The sequence below is a fragment of the Melospiza georgiana genome, chromosome 3 (genome assembly GCF_028018845.1).
Source record: "Melospiza georgiana isolate bMelGeo1 chromosome 3, bMelGeo1.pri, whole genome shotgun sequence".
NCBI classification, from domain to species: domain Eukaryota; kingdom Metazoa; phylum Chordata; class Aves; order Passeriformes; family Passerellidae; genus Melospiza; species Melospiza georgiana.
The window spans coordinates 113,010,007-113,030,236 of record NC_080432.1 but is presented as its reverse complement, the minus strand read 5'-3'; the positions used below and the strand labels follow the sequence as shown (position 1 = coordinate 113,030,236).

General features: G+C 36.8%; 1 protein-coding gene across 1 annotated transcript in view; it reads left to right on the top strand.

Moving 5' to 3' along the window:
- PRIM2 (DNA primase subunit 2) overlaps window positions 1-20,230 on the top strand; it is an 89,995-nt gene that overhangs the window by 5,546 nt on the left and 64,219 nt on the right. Inside the window, exons 4-6 of the mRNA XM_058020839.1 lie at window positions 1,119-1,239; window positions 17,232-17,327; window positions 18,170-18,307. Coding sequence (XP_057876822.1) covers window positions 1,119-1,239; window positions 17,232-17,327; window positions 18,170-18,307 — 355 coding nt within the window. The remainder of the gene's footprint in view (window positions 1-1,118; window positions 1,240-17,231; window positions 17,328-18,169; window positions 18,308-20,230) is intronic.

Genomic DNA, 20,230 nt, shown 5'->3' with positions numbered 1-20,230 from the left:
ACAGATCAGTCATTAAAGCATTAACTTCCATTTCAAGTTGCACTGATTATTGTTACATCCCAAGCACTGAGACTGTCCACAGGAATACATTTTACAAAGCACCTTAACAGCCTTTCTGTTTGGCTGTTCTATGTAATAATTACTTTTCTTCAAGCCGTATTTCAAGCAGTGGTTTTGTCGCCAAAACCACAAAAATCTCTGTTGTGATTTGCATATTCCCTATGGGAAAAGATGCTTAAATATTGTAAAGAGACCATATATAAGAGTGCAGTATTTCTGTGCTCTGTGACTTCCACGGGCATGGCCCACAGGGTAGCTCTCAGAGGACAGTTTAAGAGAGTGCCCTGTGGTGGTGAGCTACAGCATCATCTGCATTCTGTGCTTGCACGTGTCAGGTGGCTTTTCTTACTGGTACCTTCTTGCTGTAGCCTAGAGTAACGTGCTGATGCCTGGGAATCTGAGCACTAGGATGTGAAGAGTTCCATGAGTACTTAAAGTACTTGGATTGGCTTCAGTGTTGTTTTAATTTGTCTTCTGACTCCTGTCCCTGTGTTCCTGTTTGTTCTTCTACTTGTTCACCTGCACTTGTTAAACCCCTTTTTCTCTTCTGTCAGGAGTTAAAAGCTATATTTGTGTTCCTCACCCAACTCCATTGCCGTATGTTTTCCTTTTGCCTGTTTCCAGGCTATTTGTTGCCTAGAACAGAGCGCACTCTTGTCATTTACTGAGATGTATGCATATTTCTTCAGCTGGAAATACAGCAAAAATGAGAATTAAAAGAAGCAGCCTTCAAAATATATTTGCCTCATCACATTAATTGTGATATTAATTGTACAATGAAGTGTTGTGCCATGTTGTAGAAAAAAACTGTCCTTTACCAAGGGAGAATGTTACCTACAATTATTTTTATCCAAAACAAGTAAAAAGTGTTGTCTCTCCTCAAGTCTCTTCTGATTGAGTGTGCGTTACTGAAGGTTTCCTGCCTTTACTTCCAAGCTTCTCAGTGTGTGTGGGTCACATGCCAAAGTCAGCATTGCTGTTGTGTTCGCTAGGTTTGTGGTCTAGTTTTCAAGAAAAAAAAAGTATATTCAGAATTTTTTTTAATTATTTTTTTACAGTGAGGATCTCAGGCGTTGGTTTCTTCAACAAGAAATGGATCTCTTCCGATATCGCTTCAATGAACTAACTGAAAATTTAATGCAGAAATTTCTGGAACATGTGAACTTATCATTTGAAGCTGTAAGTGTGTTACTTTCTGTATTTATGTTGCACATGTCTGTTGTTTTTTAAAATTCTCCTTAAGATAGTTTTAGCAATCACATTTTAAAAATAGAAAGTGCAGTTATAGTTTTAAAAATCCTAACCACACGGGACTTCCAAACTTGGGGAATAGTGTGTGTGAGGATTAAGTGATGTAATTTTGTGCTGCAACAAGAGAAGCTCAGTCTGCTTCAGTCTACAAACAGAGCTGAAAAAATGTGAAATTACACAGGTAAGTTAACAAGGTTTACTAAAGCTGTTGAGTATTTTTGAATCAAAATTTTGGGTGGATTAGATCACAGGTCATGGAATGGTTTGGGTTGGAAGGGACCCTTAAATATAATCTAACTCCCTGCTGTGGGCAGGGACCCTTTCCAGTAGACCAGTTTGCTCAGAGTCCCATCCAGCCTTGTCTTGAACACTTCCAGCAATGGGACATCCGTGGCTCCCCTGGGCAGCCTATTCTAGGACATCACTGCCCTCACAGTCAAGAATTTTTTCTTCCTCTAAACTTACTTCTAATCTAAACCTACTCTCCTTCAGTTTGAATCCATCCCCCCCTTGTCCTGTGACCACATGGCCCTTGTGAAAAGCCCCTCTCATTCTTTTAGGCTTCCTTCAAGTACTGGAGGCCACAATTAGGTCACTCCAAAACCGTCTGTTTTCCAGGCTGAACAATTCCAATTCTCCCAGCCTTTCCTAACATAAGAGGTGTTCTATCTCTCTGTCATCTTTGTGTCCCTCCTCTCGACTCATTCCAACAAATCCATGTCCTTTCTGTGCTGAGGACCCCAGAGCTGGATGCAGCCCTGCAGGTGGGGTCTCAGCAGAGGGGCAGGATCACAGGACTGTTAGGGTTGGAAGGCACCTCTGGAGGTCATCCAGTCCAATCACCCTGCCAAGGCAGAGTCACCTAGAGCAGGTTACACAGGAACCAGGGGAGTTTTGAATGTCTCCAGAGAGGGAGAGTCCCCAACCCTTCTGGACAGCCTGTTCCAGTGGTCTGCAGCCCTCAGCATTAAGTTCTTCCTCATGTAGAAACTTCCTGCATTTTAGTTCACCATTGACTGCTACCCTTTGAATGTAGATGTCCAGCCAATTCCTTATCCATGGAATGGTTCTCCCATTGCATCCAGTTCTCTCCAGTTTGGAGAGGTGAATGTTGTGGGGGACTGTGTCAAAGCTTTACAGAAATGCAGATAAATGTCATCTGTAGCCCCTTTCTTGTCTGCTGATGTAGTCACTCCATCATAGAAGGACACTCGTTTGGTCAGGCAGGACTTGCCCTTGGTGAAGCCATGCTGGCTGTCCCAAATCACTCCTGTTACCCATGTGCCTTAGCACAGCTTCTAGGAGGATCTGTTCCATGATCTTTCCAGGCACAGGGGTGAGGCAGTCTGGGTGGTAGTTCACACGGTTTTCTCTAAGGTTTTTATAGATGGGTACAATGTTTGCCTTTTTCCCTTCACCTGGGACTTCTGACTATCATGACTTTTGAAATATCACAGGGAGTGGCTTGACAACTGCATCATCCAAGTCTCTCAGGACTCTGGGATGCATCTTATCAGGTCCTTAGTTTGTGTTCTTCAGATAAGGTCTTATCTGCCTTAGCTGGCCATCTGGACCAAATAACACTGATGTTAATAATACCTTGTTTTCTTGGTGAATTGTGTGATAATTCGCCCTAAACGTTTCAGTAATAAGAAAAGCAGTGACTGCATTTGATTCTTGCTTGAATTGAATGTGCAGTCTGTTCTCATTATATTATTGACTTTGGTTGAAAAGCAATTGTGGTCAAAACATGTTTTTTTTCATGAACTTTGCTCTAGAACCTTTACAATCTTCTGACTATTAAGATGTGGCTTCTTGCTGTAGAAACCACAGCAAACTACAGTGACCTGGGGACTTTGTGCATTGTTCCTTTTCTGAACACTGACTCCTGGAAAACTGTGTGGAAGAGAAAAATAAGTGCATTCAGTGAATACTTATGATAGCTGTTGAGGATGTACTTAAATTTTAATAATCCAAGTATGAAAATCCTGTTTGGATTGCTCAGAAATGTAGTTTTCTGTGTTACTGGCACCATGGGGACACGCAATGTTTGTGCATGCTAAAAACCATTGTGACTCTTCTTGTTTGTGCATATTATGGAGTTACTGGAGCTATAGATGTATAACCAAGACCATGACGTGGCTTAAATAGCACGAAATTAGAGGCTGGTATTAAGTAGAGTAGTTACAAATTGTGGCTAAGGATTATTTATATTTATATCAGGATTATTTATTATTTATAATTTTAAAAGAGATTATGTACAATTATATAAGTTTCATTGTAACTTAGACTTTATACATGCATATACATGTGAATTATCCTATTTTCTTTTAATAGGCAATTTGATTTTTGCTCATTAAGTACATGCTATGGACAATGCAGAATATAAGTTGTCCAAAATTCTGTGAATGCTCTCATTCCACAGTTGTTTTATCATTATAACTTAGATTCAAAACTTCTTCCCTTTTGACTTAAACTCGTTCTATTTCTTTTGATGAAAAACTTTGAAAATGCAAAGTCTGTTTAGACAAACAACTGTTGTTGGTATTTTAGGGATATTACAAAAGAGTTCCTGCTGTTATATGCTGTTTTGTTTGTCTGAGTTGATTAAAGGAAAATGTCTATTGCAGTGTCTTCATTAATGATTTTAATAGTATTTTGCACTTCAGCTGTGAACTGTTTTGTTGGGAAGCTCCAGCTTTGCCTGTAGCTCTCCTTGTAAACTTGAGTGAATAAAAATTGACGTGCAATCATCACTCCACTGAGAAAGCCTTTCTCTTAAAATACTGCTTATTAGAATGACTTAAATATTCTGAGATATGTGGCTGATGTGTTTCTAGACTGAAATATCTGGTGTCAGTGCATCTCGGTAAAATAGGATTTGTGGAGTGTTAAGAGTAACAGAGGCTTTCCTGTGTCTTTGAGAGACTACTAGAAATGCCATTCTCTGCTTCAACAGGCCTTTCAGTGAAAGGTGTCTTTGTGGAACTGTATTTTTGTTGCTTATTCCCCAGCCTCATATTCTCCTGTCACAGTTTTGGCATTTGGGCTTGTAAAAATAAATAAATGTTTGCAGGTTGCTGGAAATAGCTGGGAGTATGGCTTGATTCCGTGCTGCTCAATGTGCCTTCAATATGTCAAAATTATTAGGAAGGTGTTATTTCCTTACTCCTGTTGAGGCAAAAAAAAAGCATCATTTCATTGAAAATCTACTTCCCTGCTTCTGCTTTCACCCTCTGCTACCAATTCTCATGGAAATTTAGGCAAAACTAATCCTTCCTTGCACTATCATGTCTAAAACATTTGAATATTACTAATGAGTTCCATATGTATTTGAAACAGGTCAAAATGCTTTGGAGCTATGTAGAGGCCACTACAAAAGTAAGGCCACTCTAAAAGCAATATTATTTTTCTCAATGTTCTATTTGTAAAAGGACACACTTCCTTTGAAAAGGGAATTAGGATGAACTATTCTCCTCATGCTTCCCTGTTAGAAGTTAGAATGTTTTCATGCCTTATTATGCATAAAACAAGACAGAAATCAAACTTTGTGCTCTACCTGTTAGAAAAAAAAGGTGATCTTCAGAAAAAGGAAGTAAGTTTTGATGTTACAATCTCTTTTCTATATGGGTAAATGGATAGAAATTATATTTCTATCTTTTTATTGCTTATGATGCACTAAGAAACTTGTAGTTAAATTTCTTTGACCAGAAGAGAGAGGTGCCTTGCATTTTCTAGATACTGGTTCTGGTTTCAGAACTGTAATCTGAGAAAGGTCACAGCTGCTAAAGCTTGACCTTGGTGTAGTCTGGCATAGCAATGTTAACAATTCTAAGAAGTGATTCTCACTATTTATTAAAAGAATCAACTCTTTTATGGGGAGAAGGAATAAATGGATTGTCTTGTACAGTTTTGTCACCATTGTCATCTTTTACAGTATGAACGAAATGAACCTAAAATTGAGAATTCAATAACTGTCACCTGTCACCTTTTCTTATTTGCTTACATGCATGTGAAAGTGATACTTGCATATATGTTTTGCAGACTAATTTCTGAGATTTTTTGAACTGTGGATTGAGAATTATTGCTTTACAGAATCAAGTCATCTTCAATCCCACTTATGGATAATACTTAAGAAGTTGTTAAGATCTTTCCGTATCTAGGGTCTTTGAATACTTAACAAAAAGGTCTTATTTAGCAAATTTTGGAAGAGTGAAATTGTTAACAACTAGAAGAAAAAAATACCAGATTTCCAAAGCTTTTTTTATATGATAGTTAGCTGTAGAGAGTTTGGTATGATAATAGTTCTCATCTCATGAGAAACTTTTGATTAAAAAGAAAATTTTAATCAAAGAGCAAGAGCTTTCTGTAATTAAAAATAGAAATGGAATGTAAGGAAAACTAATGTTTTAATTTTTTAATAGGATTTCTTTTGTCTAGTGGCTGACAGTTGTATTGCTGATGGAGCAAAATATGTGCCACAGTGTTTATTACAGTTAGTAAATGCCTGCTCTGGGGAGCTTTACCTGATTATAAAGATGCCCTTCACTTGAAAAAGGAAGGCTGGCTGTAAGCTTTGTGATAAACAAGCTAAACATGATGACTTCAGTATGATGACTATGTGTGAACATGCATAGGATTATTACAATTCAAAATTTTTACAATATTTGTGAAAATAAGCCTCTCTACATTTAATATAAATCATGGAAATTTGAAGGTTATGTAAGTTCTTCCTTGGAAAGTTTTTACAAAGCTGGCACTGGATTAAGTTAGTCCATCTTTAGTATTCTGTAGGAAGCTTCTGGGACCTGGATTTCTTGGGGAAAAAAATGAAGCTTGGTTTGAGTTTGTAGTTGAGATACTTTTTTGAGCTAGTAACACGTAGATTGCATTTTAATCACTTGTAGGAACGGCTTTGGCCAGCCTGTTCTCTGGCAGGTGTGGAAGATGCCTGGCCTGGTGCTGCCCAGCCTAGTGGGACATTGCTTGGGTGCTCAGAATTTTACAGTACTCTGAAATATTATTTTTTATACCTACCAATGTATGCCAGCATGAGCAAGAGGTGGAGTGCATGGTATTGAATAAAATGTCGAGAAAGAAGAAGGGTAAAAGGAAGGCAAGAGTAAATCTGCGCTTTAAGAGTGTTTTCCCCTGATACGTTGATTGGTTTTCTATCACAGTAAAAGGAGAATAATGGAATGGTTCTGAAGGTGTTTCAGTCTGTTCTATGCTTTAAATAATAAAAAAAAGGAAAGAAAAAGGTGTTTAAGGGACAGTACTCCCATCATCCAGATAAATACGGAAGCTTTTTATGTATGGCATGTAATTTGCAGCACTCAAGGCATATTAAATACTCTATGTGCAAAGTCAGTCACGCAGGGAACATCAGAAATCCTTAAGCAGGACTCAAGAGAAGTAAATGCTGACATTTCAGGTGACAGAGCACATCAGAGAGAATATGCAAACACAGGTGTGTAATTGAGATTTACATCAATTTAGGAGATTAAAGTATTAAAATCTTACTAAAAATGAGTAATTACATCAATGATGCCTGACAGTTTCTGGCAGTAAAAGGCACTAACAGATTTAAAGATATTTAAAGGGAAATTTGTGAATATTTAAAATAATATAGTCATTGAAGAAAATATTTTAATCTCCAATTAAGTTGTTCAGGATATGAAGGAATTATATAAAATAAATAGTTTTACAGGTAACTGATACTTGGACTTCAACTACAAAGCTGATTTTGGCATGGTAATAAATATCTCCTTTGAAGCCCTCAGAGTTTCAGCCTTTTGTCTGCTTTGCCTCACATAATTTTAAGTCTCCAAGACCTGCCACTTCTTCTTAGACATCAAATGGAAGATTTGTCCTTTTAGCATCTGCAACTGTAGGTCTGTGATACATCTTGTGCTGATTTGGAGCATCTAATGAACTTCTGGGTCCATCCCGCTTGGTTCTTGTGAAAACTTGCCACAAAACCTGTTCGGGTTCAGCAGTCACACTTTCTCCCTCGGGGTCTTAGGGTCTCTTCTGTTCAGGTGGACAAAATGTTCAGTGCTTACTCTCAGAGTGCTGTGTTGGGGTGGGGAGGTTGTTTGGTTTGTTTTTTTTTTTCCCTTCAACACTTTTGACAGCATTTTGAAAATGACAGTAGTGCCGTTTGCCGTGTCCATGAAAATGTCACAGCTTTGCTTGCAAAGTTCCCTGTGTCTGTAAATTCACGTCTCGCAGTAGTGGTCATCATTCTGCTGCTTTAGTTTCCTTTTAACTTTTTTAAAATAATGTCAAACCTAACATATTTCTTCTTGTTCTATCCACTAGTTGAGAAGGGTAGGGCTTTTTTTCCCTGCTAGTTTGTTTGTTTTTTTCCTTCTCTTCTTATTTGCCTTCTATCTATCATTGTTCTTTCTTGTTTCTTCTTTAAGCCTTTCTTTGTGTGATGTTTTGTCATTTCTGTGAGTGTCCTTTGCCATTTTTACAGCCTTCAATTTTAGATTTAGATTTTTCTTCTCTGATCCCATTCTTTAGAGCTCTTGCAGTGCCCCCAGCCTCATGGCATTTTGGTATGTGATCTGCTCCTGTTTAATGTACAGGTTAGGAAGTTGAAGTGTTGAATTTTACTTAGGTTGTGGAACTTGGCTTAAGACATCCTTTTTCTCTTTTCAGTTAAATTCTTCTACACTTGTCTTTTCCAATGGGTTTTGAACCCAGGTGTAGAAAATGCACTGGAACTGTTTGAAACTGTTGGGTCATTTGCATGTGAAAGTGTGTTCTGGTGACTTCAAGGGTGTTGACACAACATGACACCTGCTTTCTTTAAGGCCCCTGAGGTCTGTGCACTGTGATAAAGGCTGTGAAATCAGCTTATCACAGTTGGAATTTTTTGACACAGGTGCGTTGCTGCTTGTCTCATGTTTTTTCCTAAGTATTATTGGATGCTTTGGTTTGTTGCTACACCTTTCCAGGAATTTAACTTACATACTGGAATATGGAGTGGAGTAGAATGCAAACTTTAATTTTGAATTTATTTTTTGTGTCATTGAATGTTCAGGTTTCTTTATCTTCAGACTGTTAGTACTTCTTTGTTGCTTCCAGAAGAAATGAAAATTAATAGGCATTATCATGTCTTAATCTGTGGTGTAAGGATGTTGTATGATTGGATTTATATTTCCTGCAGTGCTTCTGTTCACTGTTATCTTTCTGCATTGTGCAAAATAAAAAAACTTCTAAGTGTAGTATATTTCATCTTGGATACATCTGCGTTGCTGTTTTCACTCCACAGAACAGAAAAAAATTCATGTTTAAATTGAACTTTCTTACTTCTGAATAGCCTCTTGAAATTTAAAAAATATTGTGACCTTTTAAGGCATCTAAACTAGAAGTTATTTATCTTTTGAGTAACAGCCAGTTATTGCAGAATCAGAAAAATTACATGTCCTAATTTTTAGGTGCTTTAAATTTAAGAAATGCTTTGGATTATAGTAATGGGGAAGGAATGGCAGATGGGAATAGTCAGCTGGGGGAGCTAAAGGTCTTCAGTGCATCTGCAGGCATTTGAGAGGAAGGAATAAGAACTGCAAAATGAAATGGAAAGAGCAAAATGCATTAGCAATGGATTTTTTTTTTCTACAGTAGCTCTTTGATGCAGTTGAAGTGCTTTTTTAGCTGCTTTAAGCAGTAGAAATTAAACTTCTTTAATTTCCATTTTTACGATCAGAGTAGTCCTGTGAGAGACTTTCTGATATCACTATTATGCTTTCTTCAAAAATATTTATCTTGGTAGTAGGGCAGTTGTATAAATACTCGTAGTTCAGCTTCTTGAGAAAACGTTTTCTGACTGCCTTTATTTGGTACAGAAGATCCTAAAGTCAGATGTGGATTATTGTCATGAGAATGGGGACTAGTTTGTGTCCCTATTAAGGACAGATACATTTGAGAGAATACTCAGTATCATGTCTAACCATTAAAGGTGACTATATCCATTTTGGAACAGGTGTTTAATCCAGGATGTTCTTCTGATAGGGTTTATGGCTTTTCATTTCAGGGGCATCAAATAATATTTCTTCCTTTCCCAAACAGGAAGGTATTGTATTGTATTTCATATTTCCCGTGTCCCATACTCTTGTTATGATATTCTTAAAGTCCATACCTTCTAGCTGGTTTTTTACCATGCAGCTCCTCTCTGCTGTGCAGTTCCTTCCATCTCCACAGCTCTTCAGGCTGTCCTATTTTCCACAGCTCTTCAGGCTGCCTACTTCCATCACGTCGGGGTCACCAATTATTGTATTGTATTTCATATTTCTCGAGTCCCATACTCTTGTTATGATATATAGATTTTGTAGGGACTCACTACATTTCCCCCTTTTTTTCTATTCAAATACAATATAGATATTCAAGTAAAATATATTCATTTCCTTTACAATACATGTTTTATCCCAAGACTCAAAGGCCTCACACAAGTACAATACACACAATCTTCCACAGCTCTTCAGGCTACTACAGCTCTCAGGCTGTCCTTATTTTCCACAGCTCTTCAGGCTGCATACTTCCATCACATCGGGGTCACCAATTATTATATTGTATTTCATATTTCTCGAGTCCCATACTCTTGTTATGATATATAGATTTTGTAGGGACTCTCACTACAGGAAGGGAAGAGTGGAAACTGTCTGGAGTCTGTACTGCTGTGGGGAAACTTATGCCAAGATAAGACAATAACTATGCAAGCAGGCTATGGTTTACATTTGCTTAGGAAATGGTTCTGAATTGTATCTTGCTTTTCCACTACTTAAATCTTGTATTTGTCCCTTTGCTTGAAAACCAGTGATGCCTATCTTACAGTTGACAGCAAAAGTCATAAGGGATGCATGCCTAAGTGGGAAATGTGCCTTACTGCCAAAAGTATGTATTCTGTCATTTAACTTCATGCTTAGAGTCATAACAGAAACAAAATTGTATGTGGAAAGGCTTAGGAGTAGGGTGGATTTTAAGTGCTAGAGTTTGTTAAATAAGACTGTGAAACATATACTATTAGTGCTTTAACAAACATTGTGAGTTATTCTCATCTGAAAGTAATTGGGTTGATTGCCAAGCAGCCTGGATATTCTAGTGAGCTAACATTTTGAGTGATGGATAGAAGGGATGAGTTTTTATTAAAATATTTAAGCTTAAAATAAGTGGTAATATTCTCTCACAGACTTTTAAAGTAAAGCTTGATTAAAAAAACTAATTTTTTTTTTGGTGCACTGGCAGGATGTATGGGGGCTTTACTCTTCTCTCATGGATCCTTGAGCTGTAAGCATTACTTTATTATTAGTTATGGAGAAAACTGGTGCATTTTGCTGCAGTAATTCTAGTTGCATGAGTTTATTTGCACATATGATGTTGGTGATACTCTATGAAATTGTAGAATTGAGTAATAGATGTGATTAAAGAATATATAGCTACTGGGGATGCCCTTTTTCACCTTCATAAACTTAATGAACAACAGTTTGTAAATGATGCAGAATGCTAATTAAAATTTTAATTTGTTAATCATCTCAGTTTGATTAGAAGCAGATGCTGATTATCTGCAGAAACCTAAATGGACCCTTAGAAGGTCTTCCTTATTGCTTAAAATTGACTTGAAGTAAAGTCAAACTGCACCACAAAATGTGCAGTTACTTGGGCCCCTTTAGAGCACTGGGGCATTATGATTCTCACTAAATAGCTTTGTGTAATTCATCATTTGAGTTACATAGGAACTTTACAGTCCACTGCAAGGCTGCATCCTTCTGCCCTAGATACTGTATATGCTCTTTCTGGGTGAAGTACATCTCTAACTGCTTTGACAAAGTTATGTGCTTTTAATTCAAAGTTGCAGGAAAGGCTGCAGTAAAGATAACAATGAAAAAAACATTCTTCCTCTCAATCTAGCTGAAAGCAGCTAGACAACATTTGGAATACAGTCTGAATCCTGAGGCAGAAGTTCTGCTGTAACTCTGGATTTCTAAAGTAAAATTGAAATGGCAGCTGTGCCAAAAATGTCGTGGAAAATAGGATCTTGTACACCAGGCTCTTGAGCTTAAAGGTAGAAGAAGTAGAAAGGGGAACCACGCTACTTGTGGGATTATGTGCTCTAGCCCTCAGTAGTTGAGCAGATCATACTTGACTGCCGTTTATCTAAAGGCTTGGAAAAGCTGAAAAAAAAGTAAATCCTAACCTCATCCTTACAGATTTTTAGTTCTTAGCAGTTGGTAATTTTGGATTCTTGGAAGAAACTTAGTATAGACTAGCAGAAAGGTGTCATCAAGTGTCTTCTCTTTTTTCTGTAAATATTTTAGAGATTCTTTGGGGGAATGAGAAAAGACAAAATTGGGAAATCAGTCCTGTATTTTTTAAAAATGATACCCATCTGTTGTACAAGAATAATTTTTTTTTTTTGAATAATCAAAGTGTTATTTTGTAGTGGTTGAAGTTCATAATGTTTGAAAAATGAATTTATTTTTTACATAGCGGTGAATGCAGTAGCTTTGGAGATGTTTATATTGTTCCTTAATACAGCAGCATAAAAGCTGACAGGATGGTTTGTGCAGGATGTAATTACTCTGCAAGTAGAATTTACTAGCTGCTGCTTGGGATAGGCTTCAGAAAATGGTCTGCCAACTTGGAAACACTCTTCCTGGCTAATCCTGTGATTGAGTCTAGAGAAACATTTGTTAACAAGTTTCTTTAAAATTGCATCTGATGTTACTATCCAGGTTTTTAAATGAAAGAAAACTTGTTGATGTTTTTATCAGAAGAGTCTTCTGTTAGCTCTACAGCCATGTGTGACTCTAGCTTGTATGTGGTAGTGTTTCTAGGTAATTCTGTAGTAATTCTTTTGTTCAGCTGTCCTTTAAATGGATATTGGGAAATGTTTGTCAGGAATGTAGGAGACTGAACCTGTATCACTGAGTTTCTCTGTCATTGTGGTAACCATGAATGAGCTGCATAGTGAGGCAGATCATAAAATGTTCTTTCTGTGCCCACTCTTGACTCTAAAAAAAAAGCCCAAACAATGTTTCAGTTGATGGATAAGAATAGATAATTCCAAGTACTGCCCTTGATATTTTTAGGTATGCCAGCAAGCTGAACTTTAGCTAAGATACAAAGTTTTAGTATTTTGGAAGATAAAATTTTCTTCTTAATTTGTGATTGGCCAAAATGAAATTGAAAATCATCAGGTTTGTGAATGACAGATTTACAAGCCTCTGGAATGTTTTCTTTAAGGCTCTTCATTCTTTTAATTGGTAGGAGAGGTGGGAATACTGTCCTTTGCTAATCATGCAATTCATTAACTGGCTGATTACACTTTATATTCTCAAATTTAATGGTGTCTAGGTTCATAATTTGGTATTCTAGTGCTAACTTTGTTTTGTAATGTGTGACAATGGAGAAGATTGATTAGGAAATTTTTCTTTTTTCTCCTTCATGCCTAGAGTTGCAATTCAGCAAAGTACGGATTGACAACACTTGTTTTTGGGAAGGGTGTTGTGCCACTTGAGTATCAGGTACTTTGTAACTAAAAGCAAATTTCAGGAACTTCACTTTCTAAGGACACTGGTGCCATGTGCACGTAAATACCTGAAGCTGAGTCTTGGAAAAGGAAAGGACTTTGTGCATGGAGTTCTTGTTCCTTACTGGGAGACTTAGTAAAACTAAGTGTTGCACATATATAGCAGTATAATGTGTGCATGCATCTTTATCTGCTCATTAAAACAGAGTAGTGATATCAAATTTATTTTGAAGTTTTTGGACTACCTCATTGTGTTTGTTTAACCAAGCCCTGCATATTAAATTATTCATATTTTAATCTAAATTTATGTGTCTTTGTGTTTCCAGGACAGTTCTGTGATTAAAAGTCAATGAATAAACTGCATGTAGAAAGCAAGAAAACTAGAAATAATGGAACTTGTCCTGGGTGCTTGCTTCTTTTCCTTCCTCTCTTTTTCTGTCTTTATTTTTCCGAAGTCTCAGGGATTTGCAATGAATTGTTGAATTGTTTCAAGCTATGATCCCTGACCCATGTCACTGAAAAGGGAAGGTCCTTTTCCTGGTGCTCTTTGCTTGTGCAAAGCAGAGTCTGACACAGTGATAAGCAGCTTTTTAAACTGGCTACAGATGAACAAGGCAAAACTAGTGAACTCTTTTCTGTGAGGTGAGTTTAATCAGTTCCTTGTGGAAGGTTCAGATGATGACCTGATGAGACCCTCAGAAGGACTCTATTTTTTTTTTTTTTTAATATTTTGAGCAACAGTGTTTTATCTGGTGAAGATCACCAAGTTCTGTCAGAAGTTAAGCAGCTTGTTTATCTTTCTAATCTTGATTAGAATCCTAAAAGCTGTATTTAATTATATCTAATTTTTTAATGATTACTGGAATGTGCATTTGCAGGTGCTGTTTTAGGATGAAATTATCAAATATACAAACTGTAGTGCTCTTATTTAAATAAGTAAAAACCCCAAAAGCAACAGTAAAAAAGAAGCTTTTCTGGCTTCTCTGAACCAAGAAAAATTGGGATACATGTTTTATGATGCTCTGGATGCAGCAATACAGGCTGCACTGAAAGCTTGGGTCTGATTTTAGACTATAGGTAGTGTATTTCTTTGCATTGCACCTCAGTCAATCTGATGTGAAAATGATGAAATCATTAATGCAAATGGAAGGTTATTTTTCATGTTTCAGTCTTTAGGGAACTCAGTCTTATTTTTGAATGCATTCTGGAGTCATTTTCCAGCTTTAGGTAGGAGCTAGGTCTATCCTTGTTTCTTCTTCCTCTTTCTCTCTATTAGCTGAAAACACGAAGGCAGTGTGAATTTGGTGAAAAGGCAAGGAGCAAGGTGGTTGTGGGGCTGCTGAATGTTTGCCTAACCTATAACATACTTGAGCCTTTAAGAAGCAAATTATTTAACAGCTTTATGTGTATCATTTATGTATATAATAAATAGAACTTTGCAACAATATTTGTGTTAGTTTAAAAAAAATTTCAGATAAAGCTGTATTTTTGGTTACACTGTCCACAGTCTTATCTAAATCTTTAGTCATGGCCAATTAACCTGTTTTCTGTGAGGGTTCACCAGGATCAGTTTTACCCCAACAATGTTAAATTATTTGCTAGTGACATGCAAGAAAATCTAAAATGATTGTCACTGTAGATTGTCACTACATCTATACAAAACTTGTATGGTCAAATTACTGATGCAGAAGGATGTAGACAGCTTGTGAAGTTTGCAATAAATCCCCTTTGAAATAAAATGTAATACTAGAAAATAGCGGTTTTGTTGATGAAATTAAGCTGATTTTTTTTGGAAGAACAAATAAAGAAGGAATCCTTGCCTTTCCCTCTTCTTGTTCTCCCCTCAATATTGCTGGCCTGTCTGTAAAACAGTTTCTGGACTCCTTTAATAGCTCTCTGGAAAAAAACTCTGCTTTGTCCTTGGCTTAGTTTGTTTGATGGAGTTATTTTTAGTAAGATATCCTAGGAGAAATAGTGGAATTGTAACCACTATTGATGTACAACATGTTATACTCTTTTTATTTGATCAATGTATTTACACAGTCAGTGAGGATTTGGAATGACATGGTGGACAGGCTCTCCTAAGGGATATCTAATAAGAATGCACAAAACTGTTACATTAAAAAATGGAAGCCATTATTTTGGAATTGAAATGAAAACTTAGGTTTCTGGTAGGTGAAAGGCAGGCTGCAGGCTGATGCAGTGACTTAGATTTATCCTTACTTAGACAAGAAATAGATCATCTGGAAGGAATAATGGAGTTCTGGTACCACTGTGTGAAATTTGTATATAGTTTAGATGTGTCATGAAAAGCAGGAATATTTCAAAGTCTAACAAGAATAAGATTGTTAATGGGAGTATTTTGTAGAAAGTATTTTCTCGTTTCATTTACAGAAGCACATGTAATTGTTTTGATACAGCTGCTTCATTAAAGAATAATGCTTTCTTTACAGGCTGCTGAGCTTTACATTTTTACATGCAGAAATATAATGCTGTTGGGTATTTCCTTTCTCTTCAGCTACAATTCTTCTGCCTTGCTGTCATCTTTTGTTATTTTTTAAAGCTAGTTTTCCTGGGAGAGCACTGCAGATTGCATCAAGATGCAGACAGGGTAACCATAAGCCTTCTCAACATTGCTGCCTTGGCTATTTCATATGCATATCTCAAATCACTGTTTTTCACTAAGCTACTTGTCCAAGTTTGAAATTAAATGGTCCTTCCTGTGACTTCCAAGAGAAGTGTTTCTTTCTTTTTTTTTTTTTTTTTGTTTTGTTTTGTTTGTTTGTTTTGGGTTTTTTTTGGTTTTTTTTGTTGGGTTTTTCAAGTGAGAAGGAAAAAAGTTTTGTTGAAATGCCCATTTAACCGTATTATCAGTGTTGGTCAACAAATTTTTCTGCTCCATTCGGAGATAAAACTACTTAAGCACATCCCCTCCCATGGCGAGGAAAGACATTGTTGACTTTATCTTACATTTGGGGTCTGCACATCTATTGCATGTGGTGGCCTGGGCTTGGTTCCTGACCAAAGTTCCTGACAAACATTTCCCAATATCCATATCTAAAAACTGCCCTGACTGCAGCCTTGTATCAGCTCTCTGTAGGTGTTGGAGCACACATCCAGCTTGTGGAGAGCAGTGTCACACAGCGTGCGATGCTTTGGTGACACTTTTGTCTGTCTGCGTTTTGAGAAGGCATTCTGCCTTCCTTAACATTTCAAATGCTTGCACTCAGGGACTACTCCCATTATACTTCATCAAAAGCATGTTATGCAAATGTGCGTGGGTTTGGGTGCCACAATGTAAGAAAGATAGAAAGTTCTTAGGGAGTGTCTGAAGGAGGGGCACAAGGATGGTGAAAGGTCTGGAGGTGAAGCTGTCTGAGGAGTGGCTGAGGTCACTTGGTTGAGGGGAGACCTCATTGGGATCTGCAGCTTCCTCCTGAGGGGAAGAGGAGGGACAGGCACTGATCTCTGTGGTGACCAGTGGCAGGACCCAAGGGAATGGCTGTTGAGGAGGTTTAGGTTGGATATCACACAAAGGTTCTTCACCCAGAGGGTGACAGCTCCCCAGGACAGTGGTCACAGCACAGCCTGACAGAGTTCAGGAAGTGTTTGGACAATGCTCTTGGGTACATGGAGTGACTCTTGGGGTGTCCTGTGCAGGGCCAGGAAGTGAATTTCATGGTTGTGATGGGTCCCTTCCAACTCAGCGTATTCTGTGATTCTATGTGTATTTATGTATATGCACTATTTAAGCATTTTTATTAGGAAATGTAACATTGTGATTTTCAAGTACTTCAAGTTGTTAAATTAAAGCATTGCTGCTTTACTCATTTCAAGAACTGCAAAAGCAATAAGGCTTAAAGGACAATAAAGATACCATTGTTCTCACTCCTTAGAAAAAGGAAAGTTAAATTCCTGAATATAGGATTAGATATAGTTTTGTTAAATCTGTATTTAAAAATAAGCTGAAACTGTTCTTTCTGTTAAAATCTCATGAAGCCCTTACGAACTCCCATTTATTTATTCACTGTGCTTTGTTTTAATGCATATCCAGAGACGAGCAAAGATTGTCACAAGTTTTATTTTAGAGAAGTTGACTTCTAAAAAGTGTATTTTACAGTTCTTGTTAATGCCTAAAATTATTGTAGTTTAAAATCTGCCCTTCTACTTTGGAGGTAAGGTTGCTTAACATTATTGACCACTAATGTTTTGCTGGTTTCTGCTTAATTATTAGTGATCACTTACTGAATATGTACCTCTTTTTCTCTTTTCAACGAAACTGATAATATTGCAAGTTAAGTAATATTTTAGATAATGCTAACATAAAGAAGCCTTTTTCCTAAAGTATTTTAACCGTTTTAAAACAAATTCTTAATTTTAGATTGGTGAAGACCTGAAAAATCAATTGGCTAATGAGCTGATTGCGTCAACTCCTGGCTTCACTCTGCCTAAAGTAAAAGAACAAATGTTCTATAAGGTAAGTAAAAAATTGCTGAGTCCCACAGATCTGCATTCATTTTCTCTCAGTTAAATGCAAAGATACTAATTTTAAGTTTACCTAATAGCCACAGTAAATGCAAGTATCTAAAAGACTAATGAGAGTTCCTCTGCTTCATGTGAGTTATAAGGGTGGAGGGAGGGACTAGGAAAATGAAGGAAGCTTCAAACTACTAATAATGCCTTCTGTCCTCTTCTGCCATCCCTTACTTTTGCCACAAAAATGATCTTAAGTTTTAATGTTCCCAGACAAATGACTTAATTTACCTGGCTGTCAGATTGTTCAGGATGAAGACATTGTCAAATATCTGTTGCTGAAATTAGGTTTGGTCTGATTGTATTAGTCAGAAATTCATTTTGCAAGAGAGCAACGGGAGAGGAAAAAGTTTGTAATGTGGCCCACTGATTCTTTGGAGTGAAGCTGGTTGGGTTCCAGATGGGCTTGCAAACATTTTGTATGTAGTTTACATGAATCAAATATTTCCAGATGTTAGAAACAGAAATCCATTTTCAAATATCAAATCAGTAAGTGATGCAAAGCTACATAATTGGATCAATACTTGTAGACACAAACTTTGAAGTACCTTATTTTGCCTAGTTGCATGACTTTCTGTAAGCAAGCAATATTTTCCCACCAAAATAATGATTAGCTATTCCTAAATTATGATTTAATTTCCCAGATTTGTGAGTTTTGCCTGGAGACATTGTTAAAAGTCAGAAAATTACTTTAGAGCTTTACTGGCTCGTCTTGAATCCTAGGGCTGTAAACATTGTTACTGTGTTATTTTGCTATTCCACAATGTGGCTTTTTCTTCTTTTCAGGTTGGACTTGCAGATGCTGTGGATTTATTTAGAGCCAGAAGAGTATTTATTAAAGATGGCTTTGCCTTTGTGCCATTTAAGGAGATTGATGTGATTGTTTTGAATAACTATAGAACAAAATTATCCAAAGCACTGGCGGTAAGTCACATGAAGTCTGAATTTCACAACTCTTGTGCTATTATTTGGTGACACTCCTGGACAGTAGCCTTTTTGGGTTTAAAATGCATATGCTTCCATCTGGAGAATGGAAACCTTACTACCAGTACTGGTAGCACTAAAAACATTTGTTGTGAGCTGTGTCATTAATTTCAAATGGTATTTAGCATATAATGTGCATTCTAAAGAAATTTGCGTAGATGATTTTAGCAATTGTTTTGCTCAGAGATAGTAATGTGCCCTTTCATTCAGCATGTTAGCTGTATGCACACAACTGTTTTTTTTTCTGCTAGTATCTATCTTTTCTCCCAAAACATTTTCCAACAGCTTTTTTTGGAACAAGTGAAATAGTTGTGGATTTTGACTCTATTTTCTGTTGGTAAGGACTGAGATTAGCTCACTTGGTTGGAGCATGGTGCTAATAATGCCAAGGTCATGAGTTCAGTCTCTGTACAGGTCACACACCTAAGGGTTGGGCTTGGAGGTCCTTGTGGGTCCCTTTTAACACTGAATTTTCTATGAACTCAAATGAGGATAAGCCAGAATATGTCAAGCAAAGGTAAAGTTTTTGTTGCATGAACATTTGAGTTATATCTAGTTAGGATGTCTGTGGTAAACACTGTATGTGAATGTCCTTCTGTTAGTAATTTAGTGATCAGTTCAGGAATTTCTTGTTCTACAATATCTCTGAGACTCTCCACAGGGTTTAAAAGGGGATGATCATGTCTAATACACAAAATTTTAGTCATAGAAAATGCAGCATTGAATAACATGAAGACAGATTGGAATGCTTTTCAAAAATGTTTTCAAAGCCTTGTATTGTTATGTTACATTAATGCCAATGTTGACCACAAACATTTAGTAAACAAACAGTGGGAAGCAAAAATGCATTCCTTTACCAAATTAGAAAATTAGCATACTGCAGTCTTATCAATTTTGAATATAACTGGAGTTTGTGGAATTATTTAATGTAAAATGAAGATTGTAATAGTTGTATGTGAACATTTTCATTAGAACTCTTTAACAGAACTGCAACTAGAGATGCCTGTATTTGAGTTGATGCATAATGTTTTTGCTGAAAGCTGATAACACTTATGTGGGATTTAAAAAGAAAGGAAGTATTCCACAGAAATATAGCTAAATATGCACATTATCTGCATCTATTCAAAATGCTTTTGAGAAGCTTTGTGAACGTCTGAAATTTGTGTGTTGTGTGAATAGATGAGAAGTGTGAAAACCAGTAAGAACTGCAATGAGTAGGCCCTGACTTAGTTTGAGGAGAAATCTGAGAACACACACACTATCTTACATATTATTAATTTCACCCAGATTGCTTCCTTAAAGGCAGTAACTGCATTATAGGAAAGAAGTACTTCTTTATTATGTGATACTTAGTAGTCATGGTTTAGAAATTTGAACACTCATGACCTAGGAAAATGATCTTCTACAGAATTGCTGTATTAGAAGTTATTGTGGTGCTTCACATTGTTCTTGGTTCACATTAGTCTTTTAATATATAAGCTTTGTTTATTAAAGTTCACCATGTTTTCTAGGTAAGGGATAAAAGATTAGTGATTTCTGTCCTATTCCATAGCTCCGAATTGAACTTGGGGGGTTTTGATTACTAATTTAGAAACTGTATTTAGTAAGTTGTTTCAGCTAATTTTAGCCAGGAAAGTGCATGGCTGAGAGATGCTAGGGATATTATTGAGTCTTTGGAAATGAAGGCTGAAGTTCCAGCATGTTTTACTGAGGTCAGTCTAATGTTAACTCTGTTACCTCAGAGGCTTAATTGAAGTGGGATACTTGGTAGCTGGATGCTTAGTGTAGTTTTCACTGGAACAAAGCTATAAAAATCATTTACATTTTAGTGAAACTGTAAGAATACACTTTTAAAGAAAGGAT